This window comes from Triplophysa rosa, unplaced genomic scaffold (assembly GCF_024868665.1).
Source record: "Triplophysa rosa unplaced genomic scaffold, Trosa_1v2 scaffold124_ERROPOS303670, whole genome shotgun sequence".
NCBI classification, from domain to species: Eukaryota; Metazoa; Chordata; class Actinopteri; order Cypriniformes; family Nemacheilidae; genus Triplophysa; species Triplophysa rosa.
The window spans coordinates 81895-108632 of record NW_026634123.1 but is presented as its reverse complement, the minus strand read 5'-3'; the positions used below and the strand labels follow the sequence as shown (position 1 = coordinate 108632).

The 26738-nt window shown below is 37.6% G+C and overlaps 2 protein-coding genes across 2 annotated transcripts; both read left to right on the top strand.

Annotated features, from left to right (window-relative positions):
• Positions 1–995: 995 nt before the first annotated feature.
• Positions 996–14692, top strand: LOC130549509 (NACHT, LRR and PYD domains-containing protein 12-like). The gene is made up of 10 exons (XM_057326748.1): positions 996–1065; positions 1332–1386; positions 2159–2269; positions 2713–2754; positions 5337–7176; positions 7354–7527; positions 7807–7980; positions 8599–8772; positions 13397–13570; positions 14050–14692. The coding sequence occupies exons 2-10, from the start codon at positions 1356–1358 to the stop codon at positions 14240–14242; spliced, it is 2913 nt and encodes a 970-aa protein (XP_057182731.1). The 5' UTR covers positions 996–1065; positions 1332–1355; the 3' UTR covers positions 14243–14692.
• Positions 14693–18731: 4039 nt separating this feature from the next.
• LOC130549488 (NLR family CARD domain-containing protein 3-like) lies at positions 18732–25512 on the top strand. Its single transcript, XM_057326712.1, has 7 exons — positions 18732–18767; positions 18973–19027; positions 19180–19335; positions 21243–21290; positions 21442–23251; positions 24051–24221; positions 25485–25512. The coding sequence occupies exons 2-7, from the start codon at positions 18997–18999 to the stop codon at positions 25510–25512; spliced, it is 2244 nt and encodes a 747-aa protein (XP_057182695.1). The 5' UTR covers positions 18732–18767; positions 18973–18996.
• Positions 25513–26738: the final 1226 nt, after the last annotated feature.

Genomic DNA, 26738 nt, shown 5'->3' with positions numbered 1-26738 from the left:
TTGACTCCTATTATGAAATCTACTCCAAACTGTCCTTTTAAAGATCTCTTTTAGTCAATGCGCAAGTGTTATTTCTGAAACACACACAAGCACTGACAGAGAAGTTAACTTAACAGAAGCCAAGAGTCAAGAGCCCAACTAAAGCAAACACTCATCACCATAATGGTAGTTTAATCACTTGCTAATATTGTTTTAGTAAAGTGAACACTATTATAATAAGCTAACTTAAGTAATGATTTTGAGTCAGCAGTACTTGATTATATTAAATCAGTAAGTTCAGACAACAATTATCATTGAGTTCAACTAACTTAAAATAAAATGAGGAAACCGATTAAGTAAAGTAGTGTTTTAATTTTAAGTAAAGGCAACTTATTACATTTCACAGTTCGACAGAGCAGTTGATGTTACTAATTATTTTAAGTTCAGTCTACTTAGAATTTAAAGCAATGCCCTTTTATATGTTGGATGAGCTGAACATTTTAAGTTCTCTTTACTCAAATATCAAATACACATTACTTAACTTTTTTAAGGTAATTGGTTACCTCAAAATGTTTAAGTACACTCAACTTGTCCAGGTTAAAATGTTTCAAGTATGTTGCTTGTCTGCTGTTTCTCTCTGTGACTGTTTCTGCAAATGAGTAGTGTGTTTGGTATTTAGCATCAATCCATTCACAGCTCATAAACAATCTTGTAAAGCAACTGCAGACTGAACTCTCAAAATCTTTTCACGCACAAAGGATTAATTTAAAGTAGACAGTTTATCTAAATCACACCAACTTTTTAAGGTATTTTCATTGCCTTTTCTGTTCAACAGGCTAACAGGATTTAGGCACACAGAAATTTCTAGATTTATACTTTTTCCCTTTTGTGCTTTCATAGTGAAATATCATGATTTTTTTATTTGCGGTGACACGTTGTTATTTTTCTAATGTAATTGATTTCACTGGAAATTTTCATGAGAAACACACCCACCAGTCTTTGTATATAAATGCAGAATGAAAGGAATTTGATTTGCTCTGCTCATCAAGACAGGAGAAACATCCACAAACGCTCTCATCACTAAAGGTGAGTTAGTCAATATTAAATCTATAATGCTGACCAGTTAGAATTGTTGACTGCGCTATTGAATATTGATACAGAATCACTGTAGTTTTTTGCTTATATTTTTTCAATTCGTAAATGAGTCACACAATTTTCTCTTTAAAGCCTGGGATTAAATGGGAAGGAATCTATTGATAATGGAAGTCTAATCTGTGCATTAGAAAATAGTTTCGCAAATGCAGAGATCATCATGTTAACATGCAGCTGTTTCAAATCTGATTCATGTCCAGCATTCAGTAAGAGAGTGAAGGACTATGGCATCTGCTGAGCCTCAGGAAACACTGGGTGAGTTTCCAGAACACAATCTAAAGACATTTAAAGGGCTGGGTGATACAGCTAAAAAAAGATCCATTATATAATGTTATATATCATTCGATATAGATAATTATTCACAATAATTTTAGAACAGTAAATAAAAAGTTTGTGTTTTACTACATTTTCACATTTTAACTGTATTACTGTCAAATGCTTTGGTAATAAATAGACTAATCCCACAAAACAATTACACCTTGAACAAATACATATTTCAGATAGATCTGCTTAATAGAAAAAGAAAACAACATTGAATATTCAAATATTAAAACATTGAGAGGTATTTATGCAACCCTTGGCATCTACTTGTTTTAAAGTATTTGGTTTTTCTTTTAAGTTTTTTATTAGACATTATTATGTGCTGTTTTATTGCGGTCATTCAGTTAAACTCCATTCACAGACGTCATGTAATTATGTACAATTTTTAAATGTATCAAAAGTTTTGCAGATATTTACACAAGGTACGACAGAGACACGTAAATAAATAAACGATTGCTTTTTCTATCACTGACTAACAACTTAAGTGGCGTTTTGAAGCACCCTAGTGGCCATTTTCGGAAATGCCATGATAGAAAAAACTTAAAGGAGACACCTTTTGTACTATCCTCCTCAAAAGACTTTAATAGGCGTACAGTATCGGCTAAAATAATTTGAAAAACATCGGCATATCGGATATCGACAAAAATCAAATCTGCTTCAGTGCGAGATGCCCCAGTCCAGTTTTACAGCTCTTCTTCTCATACAGGAACCAATGTTGACATGAAAGCTGACAGAAATGCAACTTTAAACGCTCCTGTACTTACTGGAAACACCATAGCAGGTCCAATACACATCAGCTATGTCATGCCCCCTGGAGGTAATGATACATGTGAAGAAGTGCTTCTTTCTTAATTGGAAGTGAAGATGAGTTATTTGAAAAGATTATTTACCATTAAATAAAAGTGATCAGCTTCTCACAGTGATTTTGTCTGAAATAACGTAATACAAACAAAATGAAACAAAAGGAGAACTTAGGGCAAATTACTGTGAGAACTTTTTTGTGTTCAAACTCTTAGTAGCAATAAAATAATTTTTGTTTTAGACGAACTATGCTTTTAATAGTCAGACAGTTAAATTCTCAATAGTGTTGTTTGTGTTTTTATGTCGTTGTGTATTTGTTTCTCATGAAAAAATTGAACGTCAGAAACAGCTGGAAACAGCTATGTACCTGTATTTTAAAAACTTGCAAGACAGACACAACATGACTACAATGTGTATATAAATCTGCCTATAGGAAATATTCTCCTTTTCCCTTCACAGAGCGACGAGAATCCATAGAGAAGACAGGAAAACACTCAGAAGGTATGCTTTCATTACATTGCTCTGACAAAAGATTTTGACCTTGGGTGTATTAACTGCGCAAATCAGTGGTTCTCAACCTTTTCGTGGTCACGTCACGCCCCCCTGTAAACCCATTTAAAGATCTGGTGCCCCCCGTCCATTTGCGCAGTCAGTGTTTCCTCAATTTGTTTATATAGTTTAATATCTATAATAATAAATAAATAAATAATTATTAGCTTTTTACCATTACAAAGTGTGTTATGGGCATTATTACAATAGGGTTATTCTGCCAGATAAAACTGTGTTTTGGGCAGGGTTTCACTTTCACAAGTTTTCTGCTGCTGCTCTTTCTCGGTTTCCTTCTTAAATATGTTTCTGTATAATCAGGGTTTCCACAGGGTCTTAAAAAGTCTTAAAAAAAAGTTCAAAATTTTAGGCCTTCTAGGAGTCTTAAATTCACTTAACTATTGTGTTCTAGGTCTTAAATAATTTTACACCGGTCTTAATTTTCCTATGGGCATGTAACGCTACCTCTCATGCTCATTGAAATGCTCCTGATTCCATGGTGTTGTGGTTCTTTCTTTCGCTAGCACAAATGTGATTAGCTGCTTTAAGCCTAGAAATGAGACCAACATACAACTTATATTGTAACCAATCAGCTTCGTGTTATGTGTGTTTCTTTGAGATTGTGCCACCGACATAAAATCGATTTTCGGGGATGCAAACTTCCAAAATGGGTCATTATTGTGATTTGTCTAGATCCGAGTTTTTGAAAATGCAGGGTGAGAGGGGTCTGCGAGGTCAGTCTTTGGATGGGGGTCACAGTCAGGGGCGGACTGGCCATCTGGCGTACCGGGCGTTTTCCCGGTGGGCCGCTAACGTTAGTGTAATTGCACACCTGCGCATTTCTGACTTAATTCAACATAACCGTCACTAAGCAACCGGTGAAGGTGTTCTGGTTTGTTTGCTTTGAAAGGAATGGTGCAAACCCAAGAAACAATGTTCTGCGCAGATTGAGCGCACATATTCAGCTCAAGAATTAATATTAGATTTAGTCGAATTGCGCACCTGCGCGTTTCTGATGCACTTCAACACAACCGTCACTAAGCAACCGGTGAAGGCATTCTGGTTTGTTTGCATTGAAAGGAATGGCGTAAACCCAAGAATAATAATATTCGGTTAGTAAATCCCCAAGTTGCGTTAACACACAGTGACAACCGCAGTCGCCGTGCTGTGTAAACGAAACCGACAACTAGTTGTCTGTCACGTCACCCGTCACTGTGCTAAGGAATGTTTTGTACAGCTTATATCCCTACACAATAGCTGCGCTACAGTATAATGTCACGTGATATTCTACAAGCCTTTGTAGACGCTACAATGCAACACCAATCTTGTGCAACACACATCTGAGTGTTGCGTTTGGTTTTTAGGACAACGTCGCCAATAGAATCATACCCAATGTTGTTGTATTACCCAACATCCGTTGCAAAAATAAATAAATAATACTTTGTTGATAAGTGTGCAGTCTTTAAATTTTTATCTGTCACTAGTGTTACAGTCGTTCTGTACCAATAGGATATTAGTTTGACAATTGTTCATTCATATTTATAGCTGAGCAACATTTTTGAATCTTATTGCTTAATATGCAAGAAAGAAATTAAACCAGGAATGTTATGTAGGTGTGCGTTTTTATGTTGTGATACAGGTCTTAAAAGTCATTCATAATGTGCTTAAAAAAATCTTAAAATTGACTTATAACCTACAAAAACCCTGATTATGAGCAAGCGGCACATCAAAACTACATTATTCCATGGTGCACGTTTAAGGAGAGCAAGAGTGTTTCGCAGTATATAATACAGACGTGGTGTGGTGTCATTTGCCTGTTAATATACATCTATGTAATAACTGTCAACAACTTTAAACAGCCGTCATTCAGAAATATATTGAAAGGCCATTTATTTATATACCACTCTCTTTATGTACACTCTGAACTCATCGGAAGACAGAGATTTGAGTTTATTCTGAGATTACAGTCTGAAATACAAACATATGAGCTACCTGTTTCTCAAGATGCTGAAGAGGTAACTGCTGTTGCTTCCTGACTTTGTAGATATTAAGCTTTGGTGCGCAGCCTAAAATTGCTACAGAGTTCCAGAGGTTGGGTTCTCGGGGAACTGTTGTGCCCCACCTGCAGTACATTGCTCTGCAGAGACCTTTGGAGAGGCAGGTGCTCAAGACGGTATTTGCGATCGTGTTCCGCCCATGCGCGACCTCGTTTCGCGCTCGCATTCTAGCTGGTCGCAAATGCCTTTCCAGGGAGGGATTCCCACCTTCGACAGTTCGTGAAAAGGGCACTTTGGGCATCAAAAAGGGCACATTGGACAAAGGGGAAGGGACTTAAGCACCCCCGCCAGAGCCCCCTGCACGTGCCAGCTGCAGTACCTCTGAAATAAAATTTACTCAAAATTTAACCTGGTTGAGAACCACTGATCTGAATTTAAGACCATACAGCCAGTGTTTTTTTTAAGAGTATCATTTAAAAAATACCCATACCGGTTAATACTGTTCATAAAAATGCTTGCATCTCCAATCCTTTTTTTCAGATGATTTAATGCTGCAAGAGTTTTTGACAATTCACAAATCTAACATGAAGGAAAAGGCAGAGCATATTTGTGATGTCAAAAAAAAAGAAAAAACCCATCTCAAGGATATTTATGTAGAGCTCTTTTTCACAGAGGGTGATATTAAAGGAGTGAATGAAGAGCATGAAAGTCTACAGATTGATGAAGCTTTCAAGAGCAAAAAACAACAGGAGAGACAAATTAACTGCAATGATATCTTCAGTTCATTGGGACAAAATACGACAAAGAGAAAGATTGTACTGACCAAAGGCATCACTGGCATTGGAAAGACCGTCTCTGTGCACAAGTTTATTCTGGACTGGGCTGAAGGAAAAGCCAATCAGGATATAGACGCCATGTTCCTGCTTCCATTCCGAGAAATAAATTTGATTAAAGAAGAAAAGATCAGTATGCATCAGTTTCTGAGTAAATTTTATCCTGAACTGAAAAAAATTGAAAAAACAAATGTATATAAGAAGTGTAATCTTGCATTTATCTTTGATGGACTTGATGAGAGTCGACTGCCTTTAGATTTTGAAAGTGAAATGGTGACTGATGTTGATGAAAAATCAACTGTGGATGAATTGTTCACAAGTCTCATCAAAGGTCATCTGCTTCCATCAGCTCTTGTCTGGGTGACCTCACGACCAGCAGCAGCCAATCAAATCCCTTCAGAATATGTAGATTTGTTCACAGAGGTGCAAGGATTCACTGACCAACAGAAGGAAGAGTACTTCAGAAAAAGAATCAAAGATGAGTCTCAGGCCTCCAGAATTATCTCACACATCAAGACATCTCGTAGTCTCTACATCATGTGCCACATTCCTGTGTTCTGTTGGATCACGGCTATTGTTCTTCTGGAAACTCTCATTGAGAACAACACAGAGGACATTCCCACAACACTCACTGAAATGTACATCCACTTCTTTCTGATACAGATGAACATGAAGAACAGGAAACATGATGCAAAAGTTGAAAGAAACTATACAAAGTTGATGGATTCAGATAAAACAATGGTTGTGAAATTGGCCAAGCTAGCTTTTGAACAACTAAAGGAAGAAAAAACTGTGTTCGATGAGGAAGAGCTGAAAAAGTGCGGTATTGATGTGAGTGAAGACTTGACTGAGTCCACAGGAATGCTCACCGAGATCTTTAAGAAAGAAGCTGGACTTCATGAGGTGAAGGCTTTCTGCTTTGTGCATCTGAGCGTTCAAGAGTTCCTTGCTGCGCTACATGTTTTCCTCAATTACCTGAACAAGAACCTGGAGGCACTTCAGTTTTTTTTTGAAAAGCCTTTCTTTGAAAAAAGGGACCAACGTGAACTTCGAATGTTGTTTAGAATGGCCGCCAAAAAACTTGATTTGCACAATTTACTAAACAATGCTGTTGATAAAGCAATCCAGAGTGAGAGAGGACATTTAAACCTTTTTCTAAGGTTTCTTCTGGGCCTTTCTCTGGAATCCAATCAGAAACTTCTAAATGGTTTGTTTAGTAAGATAAAGAGCAGAACCGAGAGCATAGCAAAAGTTCAAGAACACATTAAACAATTACTAAACCACAACATCTCAGCTGAAGCTTCAGTCAACCTGTACTACTGCCTACTTGAGCTAAAAGATAAATCATTACACGAGGAAATCCAGCGGTACCGGAGTTCAGGCAGAAATTCAGGAAGAGAACTCTCAGCTTCAATGTGTTCAGTGTTGACCTACTTACGGCTGATATCAGAGGAGGTGATGGATGAGTTCAACATAAGGACGTACAACACATCACCTGAAAACTACATGAGACTAATCCCAGCTTTGAGATGCTGCAGAAAAGCCATGTGAGTGATTTAATTGAAAGTTTTTGCATATACATTTTTTTGGTTCTTGGCCACGTTTGCAATTATTTTCATAGCATTTGGACAATGTTTCCACATACGGAAAGTGAACCCTATGTGCACTCCTCTCTGTGCTGCTGACCATTTGACACTGATGCTCTGCTTATGTTCTCGGTTTAGATTGTCCGGCTGTAACCTCACTTTTGAGTGCTGTGAAAGTGTAGCATCAGCTCTACAATCACCAAACTCTCCTCTGATAGAACTGGACATGAGTCACAATAATCTACAGGATTCAGGAGTGAAGCTGATCTCTGATGAACTGAAGAGCCAAACCTGTAAACTGGAGACATTGAGGTATTTAACACATCAATGTATGACCACTAGAAAAAACTAATCTACACGTGGACCCCGTGATGTTGAGGTCAGGATCTGTAGGGTCCGCCCCAACTGAGCCAATACACTGGCCAATACACAATTCTCTGGTTTTCATATATCTAGACCACTTTCTCAGGGCACTAAGCGTCCGATCTCATTCAGGGCACTAACAGTATCAGGTGTTTGAGTGTTGAGGACTTGTATGTTATTCTTTCTGATGTCACTGATCACCTCAACTTCACTGCTGGTCTGTTGTAGGTTGTCTGACTGTATGGTGACAGAGGAAGGCTGTTCTTATCTGGCCTCAACTTTGAGGTCAAACCCCTCACACATCAGAGAACTGGATCTGAGCTACAATAGTCCAGGAGTCTCAGGACTGAGGCAAATCTCTGATCTACTGAAAGATTCACATTGCAAACTGGAGAAACTCAAGTATGTTGGGCAGTAAAGGGGCATTCAAATTATGACGATAACTATAACTTTGCTAATTTTGAGCTTGCGCGCTACAGTACTATGCTGTTTTAACACCAAACCCAAAACAAAAATTATTTGTACAAGTAAATTAGATAAAAAGTCAATGCAGCGATGTGAATAGATGCGACGCAAGTTGAAAAATATTAACTGTGAGGCTATCCTAACTTGAAGATGATATTAACGACAAGCTTTTGTTTCGATAATTTGTTTTCAATTTTGAGATCAATCTTGAGAAAAAAATAAGAATTGTCTTAAGAAGTTGTTTTCGGGAATACAAAATATTCCTAAAAAAATGTATTATTATTTTTTGTTCTGTTGAACACGAAAGAAGATATTTTGAGAAATTTAGCAAGTCAAACAGTTCTGAAGAACCTTTAACTATCCGTTTTACTTTTTTCCTACTATGGTAGTCAATGGTGGTGCCTCAGAACTGTTGGTTCTTTTATAGTCTGATTTTTGATAGATCTCTGGTTATTCTGTGCCTGTGAGGAAAACAGACAACAAAAAATGTGAACCACACACAAACGGTGAATATTGTCCCCTGACACAGACACTCTGCTTCTCTCCTCTGTTTAGATTGAGAGCCTGTGATCTCAGTGAAGAGTGCTGTGAAAGTGTATCATCAGCTCTACAGTCATCAAACTCTTCTCTGAGAGAACTGGACATGAGTTACAATAATCTACATGATTCAGGAGTGAAGCTGATCTCTGATGGACTGAAGAGCCCAAACTGTAAACTGCAGATACTAAAGTATTTCAGAAAAATACTTATTTCAACACACCACAAGTTGGGACATGCTAATACTAATTTGAATTACTGTTTGGGACAGATAGTATGTGGGACGCAGGGGTTGGGTGTAGGTGCCTAAAATTGGACATTTCCATCACACGTTCCATCACTTCAAAAAGCATGCAAACAGGGTGAAGAAAACTATCTTACCAGTGTTGGGAGTAACTAGTTACAAAGTAATTAGTTACTGTAATTTAATTACTTTTCCCTTGAAAAGTAAAGTAAGGGATTACTCTTATTTTTGTGTAATTTAATTACAGTTACTTCTGATGTAATTGAACTAAACACTGTGCAATATATTCGATAGTGGAAATGACATCCAACTTAACTCAACTCAACTCAACTTTATTTATATAGCGCTTTTACAATTTTCATTGTTACAAAGCAGCTGTACAGGAGACACATTGACTACAAGCAAAACAATCAAAGTTGTACCTGCAAAAACAAGAAAAGGTTGAAAACACAGAAGACAGACACACCCACACACAAAACACTCCACACACACAACACGCACCAACACACACAGACACAGAGACACGCACACACACACACACACACACACACACAACACACACACACACGTACGTACACGGACAAGTACGCACACACGCTCAGTGAGAGCACACATTTAGGATAAGGAGAGAGAAGCACAGGTCAAATATAACAGACTATAAATTCCTATATGCAATATTAATTAAGTAAAACTTTAAGATTCTAAAGCAGCCCCCCCGGTCAGGCAGATAGTGCAAAAACAGTATGCAAACGGTGGCGAGGAACCCAAAACTCTAATCGAGAAAAAAAACCTCAGGAGAACCCAGGCCCAACCAGGGGATTCCAGTTCCCCTCTGGCAAAAGCTGCTGCCTCTGCACAAGCTCCAGAGAACTTGCACAACAAGGCTAAATAAAATAAATAAACTTAATAATAAAATAAATTATAGTTTAAGATTATCATTAATAATCTAATAGCATTTGAAGTTTTGTGGTGAAGACATGTCAAGAGACCGCGTCCTTCTTTATCCAGCTCTATCATCTCAGCTCTTGTCAGGTCCCCACTTCCCATTCTCCGCTCTACCATCAGGTCAGGCCATGAACTGCATCCTGCTCGCTGTGGTAACCTTGGAACAATGAGACAAGACTGGCTGAGAGTAGAGTACTGTTCTGTACTCTTTGATGCAACAAGTACATCAGTTGTGTTTTTGGTTCCGGTTGATCTAACTAATGCAGCCTAAACCCTCTGAAGATTTATATTATGGAAGAGTAGTGTATGCAAGATTAAAAAGATGCGTCTTTAGTCTAGATTTAAACTGACAGAGTGTGTCTGCCTCCCGGACAGTGCAGGGAAGACTATTCCAAAGTTTAGGCGCTAGATAGGAAAAGGATCTACCACCTGCACTTGATTTTGAAATTCTAGGTATTACCAACTGACAGGACGCCTGAGAGCGTAATGCACGTGAAGGACTGTAATACAAAAGGAGTTCATTCAAGTACTGAGGAGCTAAACCATGTAAGGCTTTATAGGTAATAAGCAAGATTTTAAAGTTAACGCGATGCTTTATAGGTAACCAGTGCAAGGTTGACAGAACCGGGCTAATATGTTCATACTTTTTTGTACGTGTAAGAACTCGAGCTGCCGCGTTTTGGACCAATTGGAGTTTTTGTAATAAGCCTGCAGGGCAACCACCTAACAGTGCATTACAGTAATCTAGTCTTGATGTCATGAATGCATGAATTAACTTCTCTGCATCTGAGATTGACAGCATATGACGTAGTTTAGATATATTCTTAAGATGGAAAAACGCAATTTTACAGGTGTTGGCGACGTGGCTCTCAAATGACAGATTACTATCGAATAGAACGCCAAGATTCTTTGCTGACGACGAGGGTTTTATGGAACATCCGTCAATAGTTAAACAGTATTCTTGGTTGTTACTTATAGCAGTTTTCGGTCCAATAAGTAACACTTCCGTTTTGTCCGAGTTCAGTAATAAAAAGTTGTTACTCATCCAGTTTTTTATATCGACTATGCATTCCATTATTCGATGGAACTGCTGTGTTTCATGAGGCTTCGAGGAAATATAAAGTTGAGTATCATCAGCATAACAGTGAAAGCTAACTCCGTGTCGCTTTATTATATCTCCTAGAGGTAGCATGTATAATGCGAAGAGCAGAGGCCCTAAGACTGAGCCCTGTGGTACACCGTACTGGACTTGCGATTTGCGTGACACCTCATTGTTTATTGCTACAAATTGAAAACGGTCGGATAAATAAGATTTAAACCATTTCAAAGCTATTCCCTTAATGCCGACATAATTTTCGAGTCTATGTAGGAGTGTGCTGTGGTCAATGGTATCGAATGCAGCACTAAGGTCTAGCAGCACCAATAACGAGATACAACCTCGGTCAGACGCCAATAGCAGATCATTTGTAACTCTGATCAAAGCAGTCTCTGTACTGTGACATGCTCTAAATCCAGACTGGAATTCTTCATTGATGTCATTCCTTTGGAGGAAGGAGCATAATTGAGTTGAAACTACTTTTTCCAGAACTTTAGATATGAAAGGTAGATTCGATATAGGCCTGTAGTTCCTTAGTTCTCTAGGGTCGAGTTGGGGTTTTTTGACAAGGGGCCTTATAACAGCCACCTTATATGCTTTAGGCACATGTCCTAATGTCAGAGATGAGTTAATAATACCAAGAAGAGGATCTATAATTTCTGGGAGCATCTCTTTCAGTAGATTTGTAGGTATAGGGTCTAGTATGCATGTTGTTGATTTAGATGATCTAATAATTTTAGACAGCTCATCTTGATCTACGGTATAAAATAATTGCATTTTCTCCTTAAGGGCGCTGTAGTTAGTTTGTTCAGCGGGTTTCACTTCTGATTGCATTGTTATAATTTTTTCTCTAATATCTTGGATTTTATATGTGAAGTAGTTCATAAATTCATCACTGCTATGCTGATATACAGGATCAGAAGTCACTGACGATTTATTTTTTGTTAATTTAGCCACCGTGTTAAATAAAAACCTAGGGTTGTGCTGGTTTTCTTCTATTAGTGATGAAAAGTAGGCGGATCTAGAAGTTATTAGGGCTTTCCTGTATTTTCGAATACTATCCTTCCATGCTGTACGAAATACCTCTAATTTAGTTTTCTTAAAGTTGCGCTCCATTTTTCGGGCCGCTTTCTTTAGAGCCTGAGTGTGTTCATTATACCACGGTGTGGGGCTGCCATTTTTAATCTTCTTTAAACGTAGTGGAGCAACTTTGTCTAGCGTTACCGAGAAGGTGGAATTAAAATTTTCAGTGGTAATGTCAAGATCTTCAACGTTATTTCTCATGATTTGAGACAATTCGGGCAGATTATCGAGAAACGCATCTTTGGTAGTTGAAGTTATTGTTCTACCATATTTGTAACAATGAGTTTTATTTGCAGCCGTAGGCCAGTGAAGCAAACATAATACCAGATAATGATCCGAAATGTCTTCACTCTGCTGAAGGATTTTAACGTCGTCCACATTTATACCGTAAGACAGTATTAAATCTAAAGTATGATTACGAAGGTGAGTGGGTCCTGACACATGTTGACTAATGCCCATGGAGTTAAGAGTGTCTTTGAAAGCCATTCCTAAGGCATCTGTAACGTTATCTACGTGGATGTTAAAGTCACCAACGACAAGGAGTCTATCTGCGGCCAGTACTAGTTCTGATAAGAACCCACCAAATTCTTTAATAAAATCTGTGTGGTGCCCTGGAGGCCTATATACAATAGCTAGAATCAATTTAAAAAGTGTTTTATCTTTAGTATTAGGTGTTGAAACATGAAGAACCATGACTTCAAAAGAATTATATTTAGAGTTCGACTTCTGGGAAATGCTAAGAGAGTTATTGTAAAGTGCTGCGACACCTCCCCCTCTGCCTTTTAGACGAGGCTCGTGTTTATAATAATAATCTTGGGGGACAGATTCATTTAAAGCAATATAATCATCTGGTTTTAGCCATGTTTCTGTCAAACAGAGCATGTCTATTTTATGATCTGTTATCATATCGTTAACAAAAAGTGCTTTATTAGAGAGAGATCTAATATTTAGCAATCCGAGTCGTAACAGTTGATTATCTGTATTTTGTTCATGTTTAGTTTGTTTAACGTTTATTAAATTACTTTCAAGAGGTTTACGCATTATTTTATGTTTGCTAATCCGGGGGACAGACACAGTCTCTATTTTGTGATGTTTGGGAGAACGGATTACTACATGTTGTACATTTTGTGTATTCTGCGACGTGAGACAGCAAGCAGACAGTTGGTTAAGCCATACTGTCTGCTCCCTGACCTGGGCCCCAGCGAGTCAAGTTATAAGTCTAACTTTAAAATATGTGCTCTAATGTATCCATCCCACATTTGTATACTTTGGTCAGAATCATTTATTTAGTTATTTATTTGAATGGATTGAATAAGCCATTTCATGTGTACCCTTGAATTTACCCAACACTGTATCTTACAGTGACACTCATCAAATAAAACACAAACAACTAAACATGTGAACCACACACAAAAAGGGTGTTTACGCTGATGCTGTTTTTTGTTTAGATTTACAGACTGTAAACTCACTGCTGAGTGCTGTGAAAGTGTATCATCAGCTCTACAATCATCAAACTCGCCTCTGAAAGAATTGGACATGAGTTTTAATAACCTACAGGATTCAGGAGTGAAGCTGATTTCTGATGGACTGAAGAGCCCAAACTGTAAACTGGAGATATTGAGGTATTTAACTGATCTATGTGTGCCAAGAGTAAACAATTTTTAGTAAAAAATTGGTTATACAAACCAACCAAGTTAAAAATGTTTAAAGAATCCACCACAAATCAGTAGTCAGCACAGGGGCGGAGCTACGGGTGGGCCTGGGAGGGCCTAGGCCCACCCAGATTGACAGGTGGCCCACCCAGTCAGAGCCAGGAAAATTATTTTTAATATCATTAAATATTACTTTTAACCTTAATTATACATTTGAATTGTATAAATTAAATGAAAACATTTTAATTGTTTGTTTATTAATAATAATATCCAAATATTATTAAGAATGTTCTCACCTGACGTCAGTTACGTTACGGAAGTTAACGGCAAATTTGTCCAGCTCCAGATCAGTCCGCGATAGAAGAACAGAAAATATCTGATTACTGTAATTGATGGAAAGCCACGCTCCTTCAGTTCTTATTGGTCACTGTTTATGTGTGTGTTTGTAGATTATCTCACTGTAAGGTGACAGAGGAAGGCTGTTGTTGTCTGGCTTCATCTGTGAAGTTAAACCCCTCACACATAAGAGAACTGGATCTGAGCCTTAATCATCCAGGAGCTGAAGGAAAGAAGCTGCTCTCTGATCTACGGGAAGATCCAGACTGCAGACTGGAGAAACTCAGGTTGTGCGGCTTTGAGTAAGCACCAAAGCCCTGACATGTGCGAGGTCCTTAAAGATGCTGACATTATCATTAAGGGAACTGCCTGATTATTTCATGCATTTATAAACCTACAGTACCTTCCTTGTGCAACAATTCTGTTGCCATTTCTCCTCATTCATCTTTAATCTAACTAAACTCATTATAGTCAGTTCTGTATTGGGGAGGGGTTTAACTTTGGGCTGTTGGGCAAGTAGATGCTAAGTGGTAGTTTGTACTTCACTACATATGAGTGTAGTTTCCTTACCTTTAAGTAATTATTTTTCATGTAATTAAGTCATTTTTTAGTGAAAGGTGATGATAAATAATGGCCCCAAATATTTACCATGTTTTTATTATGGTGCACGGTTTCCACTTACTCTTGTTTGTTAAGGTAATGGTGATGATCTTTTTTGTTTTGTTTTTATTAAATAAACTTTGTAATCAAATCAAAGTTTTTATTGTCAAGTTTTCATTTGCATGTGTGGTTTACGAGGACTTTCTATAGACATAATGATTTTTTATGACACAAACTATATATTTTATTCCCTATTATATTTATGTTCCTATTAACAGGGTGTCCGCGGGGTCTTAAAAAGTATTCATAAAAATCAATTAAGAGAAAATTAAGGCCCTTAAAAAGTATTATAAAGTCAAAATATCATTTGACATGATATATGAAATATGACAAAATATAATTTTGGGAATATAAGATGTCTATTATTTAACTCCACCGTCCACTGAAACTTTCAAATGAAGTTACTCCATATGTAAAGGCACTTATCATACAGTCTGGGCTCCCAGAGACCTTAAAACCCACTAAACAAATTCTACAAGCATGTCATAAACATGAGCTTGTGAGAACCGTTAACTGCGTGAAACATGTGCTTATTTTGCATGTAATGAATCTGTCCTCAGCTCTGTGAAACGGTTTGTTATGTGATTGTTGACTGATTTTGATAGATCTCATCCAGTGATGTATAAAGTACAAAGTACAAATATCTTGCCAGAAAATTACTGAAAAGTGAAAGAAACCTTTTAGAATATGACTTGAGTAAAAGTCTTAAAGTATCAGATAAATATTGTACTTAAGTATCAAAAGTACTTTTTATATTAAATCTACTTAAGTAAAGTTGAAGCAAACATTGCTAATATTTTTTCTTTTAGCGTAAAGATAAAAAATGGTGCTTACATAGAAATGTATAACTTTGAAAAAGCTCTGTCAACATGTTGCCAAATTGCTAAACTATCAAAATACAAGTTCAGAAACCACATCTTTATAACTTTACTTTATAACTTATAACTTTATAAAAGGACAGTTCCCTCCCACCCCCAATATTATCCCTTTAAGAGAACAACTTGTAACAAAATCTTCTTTCTTTCCTTGCATTTCCCTTACAGTAACAACCAAGCAAGGGTGTAACTTTGGTTTGAGAAGTGGGTGGGACACAAAATGGGGGGAAATGTTTTTGATTTGAATCACAAATTCAAAATACCTTTGTTATGTGTTGTTTTTGATTGTTTAAATTGATTAAACCATGAAACCAAAAGGTGTTTTCTTCCCCATAGAAGTCCATTAGGAAACAGCTTAACATAGCCTACTGAAACAACGACCACGTAAAAACTAATTTCTATTAAATTCAAATCAAAACTGTCACAGTCCTGCATTCTTGATTCTGTATTTCTAGTCATGTGGCAGGATCGGGACGGAGCCCTTAGGTTTTATTTGAGAAAGCCATTACGTTTTCTACATCTCATGTGCTTTCTCGTGTCTTGTCATTGGCCCCGCCCCTCTCGTTTCATGTATTGCTTCCCTGCCGTGTCTAATGTTTCCCACCTGCCCTGTGTCATTATCCCTCGTTTGTCTTGCCTTTATATTGCCCTCATGTTTCATTGTCTGGTTGCTCGTGTTGTGTATGTACTTACGTTCTATGTACCGGTGTATCCAGTGTGCCACCGTAGTGTTTCCCCAAGCCTGTTTAGTCATTGTACCTTGTTCCTGTTTGTGAGTAAATGTTTATCTAGTTGTTGTCAGTTTAGTTTAAGTGTTCTGTTAGTCTAGTTAGTAGTTTATTGTTCCTGTTAAGTCTGCCTTTCTTATTCCCCTTGTCTTTGTTATTTTACCCCCGCGTGGGTTTTTGTTTTGTGGTTATATTCTTTATTAAAGTCTTGTTTTGTTAACCCTTTCTCGCCTGCCTGCATTTGGGTTCTTCGGCCACGCCGTTCCGTGACACAAAACCACGTGATTGAAAATAATCTTTCAGTGATCTATATTTTGAGTGTGCACGCGACGCGCGCATCGACACAGGCAGACTCTCTGTGTCCTGCTCGGTCCTAGTATTTCTCCGTGGCGATGACGGCGAGTGGTTCATTACAAACCAATTTGAAAGTGAGGGGGACACGAACAGGATTTTGAAAAATGAGGGGGACACGTCCCCCCTGTCCCCAGTGGAAATTACGCCCCCGCAACCAAGTGATTTGATAATTCAGTACAAATCAGAATGCAGAGTGCATCCAAGATGTAAAACATTGGATGACTAGTAATTTCCTTCCTTTAAATTACAATAAGACAGAAGTAGTTCTTATTGGACCAAAGACCCATAAACAGAATATTACGGATTACCGTTTGCAAATAGAAGGCTGCACTGTTACCCCAAAAAATACAGTTAAAGACCCAGGCATTAAATTTGACAGAAATCTGTCATTTGAAAATCATATCTCAAATGTTACAAAAACAGCCTTCTTCCATCGGAATATTTTATGTATTTCTGATGCAGAAAAGCTAATTCATGCATTTCTATATACACCACTGGTCAAAAGTTTGGGATCACTCACTCATTCTTTATTTACTGTATATTTTTCCACAACTCATCAAAACCATGCAATGCCGTTGTAACTGTGGAAATTAAGTTGCAACTAAAAGCATTCATTTTAGCACCTTCAAAGTAGTCACCCTTTGACTAGAATTTGCTAAATCGTTCTCTTGGCATTTTATAATCCAGCTTCTTGATGTCTCAACCTGGGACGCTTTTTGAACAGTATTGAAGGAATTTCCATCAATGCTGGACTCTTATTGGCTGCTTTTTATTCATTATTTTGTCCACGTAATCCATTACAAACACTTTTTTAATAAAAGTGTAGTTTTTTAGAAAGAAATTTATATGTTGGCACAATTATATTTTTGTTCACACAAGTAATAATAATTCATTACATTTATATAGTGCTTTTCTAGACACTCAAAGTGCTTTACATGGAAGGGGGATCTCCTCAACCACCACCAATGTGCAGCATCCACCTGGATGATGCGACAGCAGCCATATTGCGCTAGAACGCCCACCACACACCAGCTTATTGGTGGAGAGGAGACAGAGTAATTTCAAACATTGAAACATAAACCTTCAGATTAAACGATTTTTTAAAGCATGAGAATACTTTTGTCAAGTTATCCCAAACTTTTGACTGGTAGTGTATCTTCATGTACACTGTAAACTTTGCTGTAGTTTTGCAGCAGGTTTGCCAGTAATTTACTGTAGATTTAATTTACAATTTTGTTTTAAACATAAACTTACCTAGTCTTTTTTTTCCGTAAAACAAGACTAAATATTTTAGGTCACTTTTCTTGTTATATAAATGTAATAATTAAGAAGTTTTAATTATTTGTTTCTAGAAAACAACAGAAAAATGCTCAAGAAGAATGTCATTTTTTGCAGTGTTGCTGTGCTAATACCTGTCTCTTCTTGCTCATTTTGAATCTCAAAAGTCAAAGTGTTTTAACTTTGATTAAAGTAAAGTTTTACTCAAATTGAAAACAGTACTAATAGGAAAGTAATTAAATGTGCATTAGGTTACTGGCAAACCTGCTGCAAAACTCCAGTTTTACAGTGTATATATGGCTGTAAGGTAACAGCGGAAGGCTTTTCTTACCTGGCTTCAGCTCTGAGGTCAAACCCCTCACATCTAAGAGATTTGAGTTATAATCTCACAAGAGTCGCAGGAAAGAAGATGCTTTTTGCTCTTTTGGAAGATCCACTCTACAGACGGGACAAACACTGTCTTATGCAGGTAAGATGTGTGTGCAGGATGTGATGTGTTTGAAGCTTGATGCCATGGATTTACTCGACATTGTGTCAGCTTGAGTTGAGCCGAATCACACATTGAAGTCATCATGAAATCAAAAATGTCACATTACTGTACGTCACGTCAGGGCTATATTTCAACAGTTTTTTGCTCTCTTTTTAACTTAACAGAAGAGAAAATGTAAATATTAACTCGACTCTTTGTCTTGAGCCAGTGAAGTATCAAAACACGTCTTACAAACAAACATTACAGTTGTGCATTTTAAGGCAAAGCAATGGCACGGCTCTATTTTAAGACATGTCAGTGCAAGCAGTTTTCAGTTTAGACAGCCCATTCCGTATAGGAAACAGAGATCCTGAAAAGCCAGTTTTTTGTTTTCTGAGATCACACCACACTTCGTACATAAAAGCCAAGTTAAAGGAATTCTAGTTTCTCTGTTCAACCTGACAGGAGTAAGTAATTGTAAGTAATTTTTTATGGTTACTAAATATTACAACAACGTTACTGACCTATATTTAAGTAGGTTGTTTCTAGAGTTTTACAGAATATTGAGACATGAATCACATATTTTTCTGCTTATTTACGAAAAATCATAAATTAAGCACTAATTTTTCTCCTTTAAGCATGATTTTCAGTTTTCCTCATGTTTACATGCAGCTGTTTCAAATCTAGTGAAGGACGATGGCATCTGCTCAGTCTCAGGAAACACTGGGTGAGTTTTAAGAACACAATCTAAAAAGATTTAAGTGTCATTTAAAACCAGATGGACCGATTTCAGTTAGAAAACAAGTAAAAGGAACATAAAGACGATTCTCAAGTAAATTATACTCTTTGGAATTTAATAAAATTTTCTCTCTGCTTCAGTGCAAGATGCTCCAGTCCAGATGGACAGCTCTTCTTCTCACACAGGACTCAATGTTGAGATGAAAGCTGATAGAAGTGCAACTTTAAATGCTCCTGTACTTACTGGAAACACCATATCAGGACCAGTAAACATCAACTACATCTCAAACCCTGCAGGTAATGTGAAGAAGTGTTTCTGTAACTCTTAACTGAGTCATAAAGATAAGTCAACAGTCTTTTATTACCAGTAAATGAAAGTAATATCAGAAAGTCAGTAAGATGTCAGTAAAAAAGCAGAAACTGTTTTAAGACCGACGAGACAAAGACAATGTGACAATAGATATATAGAGTTATGGGTGATTCTGTAATTGGAGATACATTCATATTCATTTAAAAAAGTTGAGGGGAAAACTGGCAGAAATATTACCGGTGTCTTAAAAATCAAATAAATTCTCAACTGCCAAACACAAACTACTTACTTTTTGAACTTTGAAGAAACAGATGTTTAATACATACTGTCAACCATGTTACTCTACCTTGGCAGAATTTACATTTTTAATGGGATACTTCACCCAAAAATGAAAATTCTGTCATCATTTACTCACCTTCAAGTTGTTCCAAATCTGTATAAATTTATTTGTTCTGATGAACACAGAGAAAGATATGTGGAAGACTGCTTATAACCACACAGATTTTGCCCCCAGGGGCGTAGCAGCCATTTTAAAAGTGGGGGGGTGGGGTGGGATGGTCAGCTGTCAGGTGATGTGAACCTCAAAGGCCAAACAAATGATGCACATAATGTACATGTTCATATAATAAATTCTATATAGAATACCATTTGCCATTTTTGAACATCCTAGTAGCAATTTTGGGAAAATGCCATGATAGCAAATAGTCTACCATAGTAATTGGAACACACTGCCTTTACCATAAAACCAATTTTTTTAAGAATTTGAACATGAAATGAAATTATATATACATGTATATATATATTTAATTCCTTAAAACATTGGCAAGTAGTCACAATTAAGAAAACACTGCCTCATCAATAGTCAAATCTCACCTGTATACATTCTGGAGAGGTCGAGTTACTGTCCTCCACTCTCTCTGTCAGTGAGGTGACAGCCTGCCTTTCCTACAGACCGGGTAAAGTTAAGAACATAACGGAAATGAATTAAGTACTTAACAGGGGCAGACTGACCAGTAGGACATTCTGTCAAAGTCCAGAAAGGCCGTCCCACCGACGTGACCAGGGGAGGTCCGGCCATCTGGATTATCGGAACTTTTCCCGGCGGGCCGCTAATGTAGTGTGCCGTCTTGGACGCACGGGCGGGAAAGAAGGACGATATTAACACGAATGCACGCAACGTGAAGACATCATCTAACGCAATAACACGGGCTGACGCAATCAGACTTGGCCAACAACCCTTCTCCCCGTCGACAAAAATGGTGAAGGGACAATGTGTGCCAAAAACTCTGGGGCCGTTTTTGCTTCCCAGTCCGCCCCTGGTACTAAATATGATAAAGTAATACTTGATGACACAGCATCGTGACTACTTGGTATCGAGATACTTCAGCTGGTATAGTATAAGACATGTTTATGGTACCGTGACAACCCTGGGCTGAATGTTACTTCACTCAAATCTAAGTAACAAACCAGAGAACACGGGCTGAAATATAGGCGGTGGGTCAAAAATAGTGCGGGGGACAGAATCCCCTGTTTCTAAAAGTGCAGGGGGGCGTGCTACGCCTCTGCTTGCCTCCCATAGTAGGAACAATTACATTATCATTTGTTTTGTTCTGTTGAACACAAAAGAAGACATTTTGAAGAATGTAGGACAGCAAACAGTTCTGGGGCACTTTTGACAACCATGTATTTTTTCCTACTATGGTTGTCAATGGGGGGGCAAAATCTGTCTGGTTAAAAGCATTCTTCCAAACATTTTTCTCTGTGTTCATCAGAACAAATACATTTATGCAGATTTGGAACAACTTGAAGGTGAGTAAATGATGACAGATGACATTTTTGGGTGAAGCTACGTTATATATGTTTTTCATTCTGTATTCTCCTTTTCTCTTCACAGGGCAACAAGAATCCTCAGAGACAGCTGGAAAACACACAGAAAAACAAGGTGCAGCAGCCATCTTTACAGCTATTTCACAAATCATTTTGGCACTGGGTATAATTAAACTAAATAAAAAGATCATACAGTGAAATACCCGAACCAGGACGGATTTTAAAAATGTTTGTGCTCCCTCATCTTTTCTCTGTTCCTTAAACAGATGATTTATTGCTGCAAACATTTTTGAAAAGTCACAAATCCAACATGAAGGAAAAGGCAGAGCATATTTTTGATGTCAAAAAGGAAGAAGAAACTTATCTCAAGGATGTTTTCACGGAGCTCTTTATCACAGAGGGTGATATTAAAGGAGTGAATGAAGAACATGAGATTATACAGATGGATGAAGCTTTCAAGAGCAAAAAGCAACAGGACAGACCAATCCACTGCAATGATATCTTCAGTTCATTGAGAAAAAATACGACAAAGAGAAAGATTGTTCTGACCAAAGGCATCGCTGGCATCGGAAAAACGGTCTCTGTGCACAAGTTCATTCTGGACTGGGCTGAAGGAAAAGAGAATCAGGATATAGACGCCATGTTCCTGCTTCCATTCCGGGCGATCAATTTGATTAAAGAAGAAAAGATCAGTCTACATCAGTTTCTGAGTAAATTTTATCCGGAGTTGAAAGAAATTGAAAAAACAAATGTATATAAGAAGTGTAATCTTGCATTTATCTTTGATGGACTTGATGAGAGTCGACTGCCTTTAGATTTTGAAAGTGAAATGGTGACTGATGTTGATGAAAAATCAACTGTGGATGAATTGTTCACAAGTCTCATCAAAGGTCATCTGCTTCCATCAGCTCTTGTCTGGGTGACCTCACGACCAGCAGCAGCCAATCAAATCCCTTCAGAGTATGTAGGTTTGTTCACAGAGGTGCGAGGATTCACTGACCAACAGAAGGAAGAGTACTTCAGAAAGAGAATCAAAGATGAGTCTCAGGCCTCAAGAATAATCTCACACATCAAGACATCTCGTAGTCTCTACATCATGTGCCACATTCCTGTGTTCTGTTGGATCACGGCTATTGTTCTTCTGGAAACTCTCATTGAGAACAACACAGAGGACATTCCCACAACACTCACTGAAATGTACATCCACTTCATACTAATACAGATGAACATGAAGAACAGGAAACATGATACAAAAGTCGAAAGAAACCATACTAAGCTGTTGGGTTCAAATAAATCAATGGTTTTAAAATTGGCCAAGCTAGCTTTTGAACAACTAAAGGAAGAAAACACAATGTTCTATGAGGAAGAGCTGAAGAAGTGCGGTATTGATGTGAGTGAAGACTTGACTGAGTCCACAGGAATGCTCACCGAGATCTTTAAGAAAGAAGCTGGACTTCATGAGGTGAAGACTTTCTGCTTTGTGCATCTGAGCATTCAAGAGTTCCTCGCTGCGCTACATGTGTTCTTCAATTACCTGAACAAGAACCTGGAGGAGCTTAAATTTTTCTTTAACCACAAATTTAGGATCTGCTTAAAAAAAATCCTGCGAAACGTTACTTTGCATGAGCTACTAAACAATGCTGTTGCTAAAGCAATGCAGAGTGAGAGAGGACATTTAGACCTTTTTTTGAGGTTTCTTCTGGGCATTTCACTGGAATCCAATCAGAAACTGTTGAATGGCTTGTTTAGGCCTGAGAACAGCGCAGAGAGCATCAGAAAAGTTAAAAAACACATTAAACAATTACAAAACCACAACATCACAGCTGAAGCTTCAGTCAACCTGTACTACTGCCTACTTGAGCTAAAAGATAAATCATTACACGAGGAAATCCAGCGGTACCGGAGTTCAGGCAGAGATTCAGGAAGAGAACTCTCAGCTTCAATGTGTTCAGTGTTGACTTACATACTGCTGATGTCAGAGGAGGTGATGGATGAGTTAAACCTGAATATGTACAAAACATCACCTGCAAACTACACGAGACTAATCCCAGCTGTGAGATGCTGCAGAAAAGCCATGTGAGTATTTTTTAATTAACCATATAATGGATTTTTAATAATTGAGATGTTTAATTCATACCAACCAGTAGCAAACATGTGTTATATATCTGCCCACACCTCTCAACACGAGGGCGTTGTCATCAGAATTCTGACTTGTGGGTGTCTGCACACCTGCATCTCATGAACTACTTGCTCGGGTAGTTCCATGTTTTACTCAATACGGCTCATTCATTTCTGATAACAGTGTTCAGCACATCTATGTGCAGAGATCACGACAGAATTTACCTACTGACTGTTTAGGGCGGTCATTTGATTAAATCCGGTCTGTGGCTTTAGGCTTTAAAGGAATAGTTCACCCCAAAATTAAAATGTTGTCATCATTTGCCAATGTCCAATGGGAGGCAATGGTGACACAAAACAGCTTAGTTCCAAACTTTCATGAAAATATCTTCATCTGCATTCAGCACAACAAAGAAATGTATACAGGTTTGTAACAACTGGAGGGTGAGCAAATGATGACAAAATGGCTTTTGTGACAGATTATGACTTTGTAACTCACATGTGTATTAGCAGTAGCAAAGCGTCATACTTGCTCTGAAGCAGCATCAGGTCTGTTTCCACCTTGCTAAAATGTACCTTGACTGTCATGGCTGAAATGACTTCAGCTGAAGAGAGGAAGTCGATCATCAGGGATTTTCATTTACGCTTTTTGGTTCTTGGCCACAACTGGACAATATTCCCACACATAAAAAGGAAATCCTACATACTCTGTGCTGCTGACCATCTGACACACACTTTGTTTCTGTTCTCGGTTTAGATTGAGAGAATGTAAACTCACTGCTGAGTGCTGTGGAAGTGTATCATCAGCTCTACAGTCATCAAACTCTCTGACAGAACTGGACATGAGTCACAATAACCTACAGGATTCAGGAGTGAAGCTGATCTCTGATGGACTGAAGAGCCCAAACTGTAAACTGGAGACACTGAGGTATTTAACATATCTACGTGTCATAGATACAATCTACATTTTGTCTCCTTGGAATTATAAGGTTGTATCTGACATTGTCAAAATTGAGATATTCACGTGACTTATTTTCATCATGTAATATTGTTTCTTACATTGTACATTGAGACTTAATTAAGAAAACAAAAAGGTTTTATCTACAAAGTCAAATGGAATGCAAAAAAACTTTGAAGCTCTTTATCGCAAAACCTCTCAGAATGAGGATAGAACCTTATAATTCTTAGGCAACAATGTGCATTCCATGATCAGTGTCTATATTTATACATCTAGATGTTTGTTCTGAGGTGCTAAAATGGAACTGAACACCAAAATCAAATAAAACATCAAATTAAATAATAAAATATCAAATAAAACAATAAAACAAAATAATACAGTCTTTCAGATGCACTCAAAAAATGATTCTTTGGTTGAACATGATTCAATCATGGACAGTGGTTCCACTTGTTTGAGTCGTGTTTTCTCAACATGAAATGAACATGTAGCAAGAACATAAATGAATCAAGTAACCTCAACATGAAATTAACATGTAGAAGAACAAATCACCATTATTGTGATCAGTGTTTGCTTTAGTTGGGCTCTTGATTCCTCTTTTAATGTCTGATGTTCTGTGCCTATTGAAATCGTCTTGTTATATATTTGTTGCGGCAAAGACAACGAGGGTCCAGCAAGATCCAGTGTAGTCATTGTGAAGTTACTGGGGTTGATATGCTGTTCATGAGGTTGTTGTGTTATTGTTAACATTATGTGATGTTCCAGAGGAGAAATATATAGCTGAATCAATTAGACATGAAGAATCTGTGTATGAAACTCAACAATTGTGACAATCAACAAAAGAAAGCTTCATGCTGCAATGCATTCTGGGTAACGTCATAGTACAAACTCATTCATGACTCCCAGCATGCATTGCAGTTGATCTGTTTATCTGAATTACTTTGATTGTCACCATTGTTGAGGTTTGTTGATGTTTAAACGTGTTGATGAAACTTCGTTTATTTTGCCCCAGAAATGTTGCATTTGTGCAGAACATATCAATCAATGATCAATATTACTGTAACACACTTGAAAAAGATTACCACAAGCGTGTGATTCAGGTGGGTTCTTTATTTCGCCAGCACATTCACGAGCATTCTAGAGATCTCGTTACAGCGTTATCTCTCACAACAACCGACTCGTGCCTCTCTCTATACACTCGTCAGCTAACTCTTCTTCTCCTCTTGTCTACTCCAGGAGTCTCTGTCTTGCTGTTGCCACCTAGTGGACATTCATTACATCTTTGTAGGCCCCATTATGAATGTGTGCTTGTCCCGAATTATCAAACATCAACAATCAAACTACAAGTTAAACAAACATTGCCAAAATAAATATTTGGGGGGGTTAACTCTTTGTGCGCATTTAAACAGATTAACACCTATTCTCTACATTTCTCCACANGAATGATCACCAGATCGTAGAGAAGCTCATCAGATGCGTAGGCTCTGAAGAACCAAAGGTGAATGAATGAGCACGCCGGCTTCCCTCTTATACCCGGACATCCGGGGAGGAGCCCGGCATGCAAATTTCATTCGCCAATTTTCATTGGCCTTTTCTAAATACTCAGAAGATGATAGGTTCTCAAGACAAACCCCATTCTGTCGGTTCGACACAACGTCGAGAGACCGACAGAAAGGGAACTGCAATTTTGACACTGAACCCAGAGACTGGTCAAAAGACAGAACAGATGTTACAAAGCCCATTTCAAACCTTATCTTAATTTTGACCAAATGTGTTGTTACTGCACTTTGCCTTTGTAGGGCAGTATAAATTTAAAGCATCTTCTTTATTTTAAAGCACACCAAAAATGCAAACAACTATAACTGTCCTCTTGTGACCCATCATTTTCTTTATGCTTTACATGTGCTTTCAGTAAACACATTCACAAGCATTGAAAGAGAACAGGAAAAGTGGAGGAGCTAATTTAACAATGTCAAGAATCAAGAATCCCAACTAAAGCAAACACTGATCACAATCATGGTTTAATGAAATTTCATGTTTTCAACATGAATTGCGGGTGAAAAAGTTATTTTGTTTCAATTCCATTAACATTGACAAATCAATAATTTTAACATTGATTTAATGGTTGCTTGCTATCAGGGTATTACAGTTTAGTATTCTGTTGTGTTGGCATTTTAGAGAGTTTTTGTGACGTCTGTATTAGGAGTTGTGCAGAAGAGTATCTTGTTGAGTTTACATGTTTCACTCATGTTCTTGCAACATGTTAATTTCATGTTAAGAAAACATTAGTCAAACATGTGGAACCACTGTCCATGATTGAATTATGTCAAACCAAAGAGCTTCTTCTTTTGTGCAAGTTTGAGCTAGAAACCTATACAATTATGTTAAATGAAAGTGATTTGTTCAATATAAAGTTAACAGCATAAAAAAAGTGTGTGTAAATACATTGACTCCATACTGAAAAACACATTTTGTGGATGTCAATGACTT

What these genes read in the sequence shown, in the direction of transcription:
- LOC130549509 (XM_057326748.1), top strand. Translation starts at nt 1,356, where the DNA reads ATGGCATCTGCTGAGCCTCAGGAAACACTGG. An exon ending in TGTAAACTGGAGACATTGAG is followed by an intron (nt 7,528 to 7,806) that starts GTATTTAACACA and finishes GGTCTGTTGTAG; the next exon opens with GTTGTCTGACTGTATGGTGA. An exon ending in TGTAAACTGCAGATACTAAA is followed by an intron (nt 8,773 to 13,396) that starts GTATTTCAGAAA and finishes TTTTTTGTTTAG; the next exon opens with ATTTACAGACTGTAAACTCA.
- LOC130549488 (XM_057326712.1), top strand. Translation starts at nt 18,997, where the DNA reads ATGGCATCTGCTCAGTCTCAGGAAACACTGG. An exon ending in CTACATCTCAAACCCTGCAG is followed by an intron (nt 19,336 to 21,242) that starts GTAATGTGAAGA and finishes TTCTCTTCACAG; the next exon opens with GGCAACAAGAATCCTCAGAG. An exon ending in TGTAAACTGGAGACACTGAG is followed by an intron (nt 24,222 to 25,484) that starts GTATTTAACATA and finishes TGTCTACTCCAG; the next exon opens with GAGTCTCTGTCTTGCTGTTG.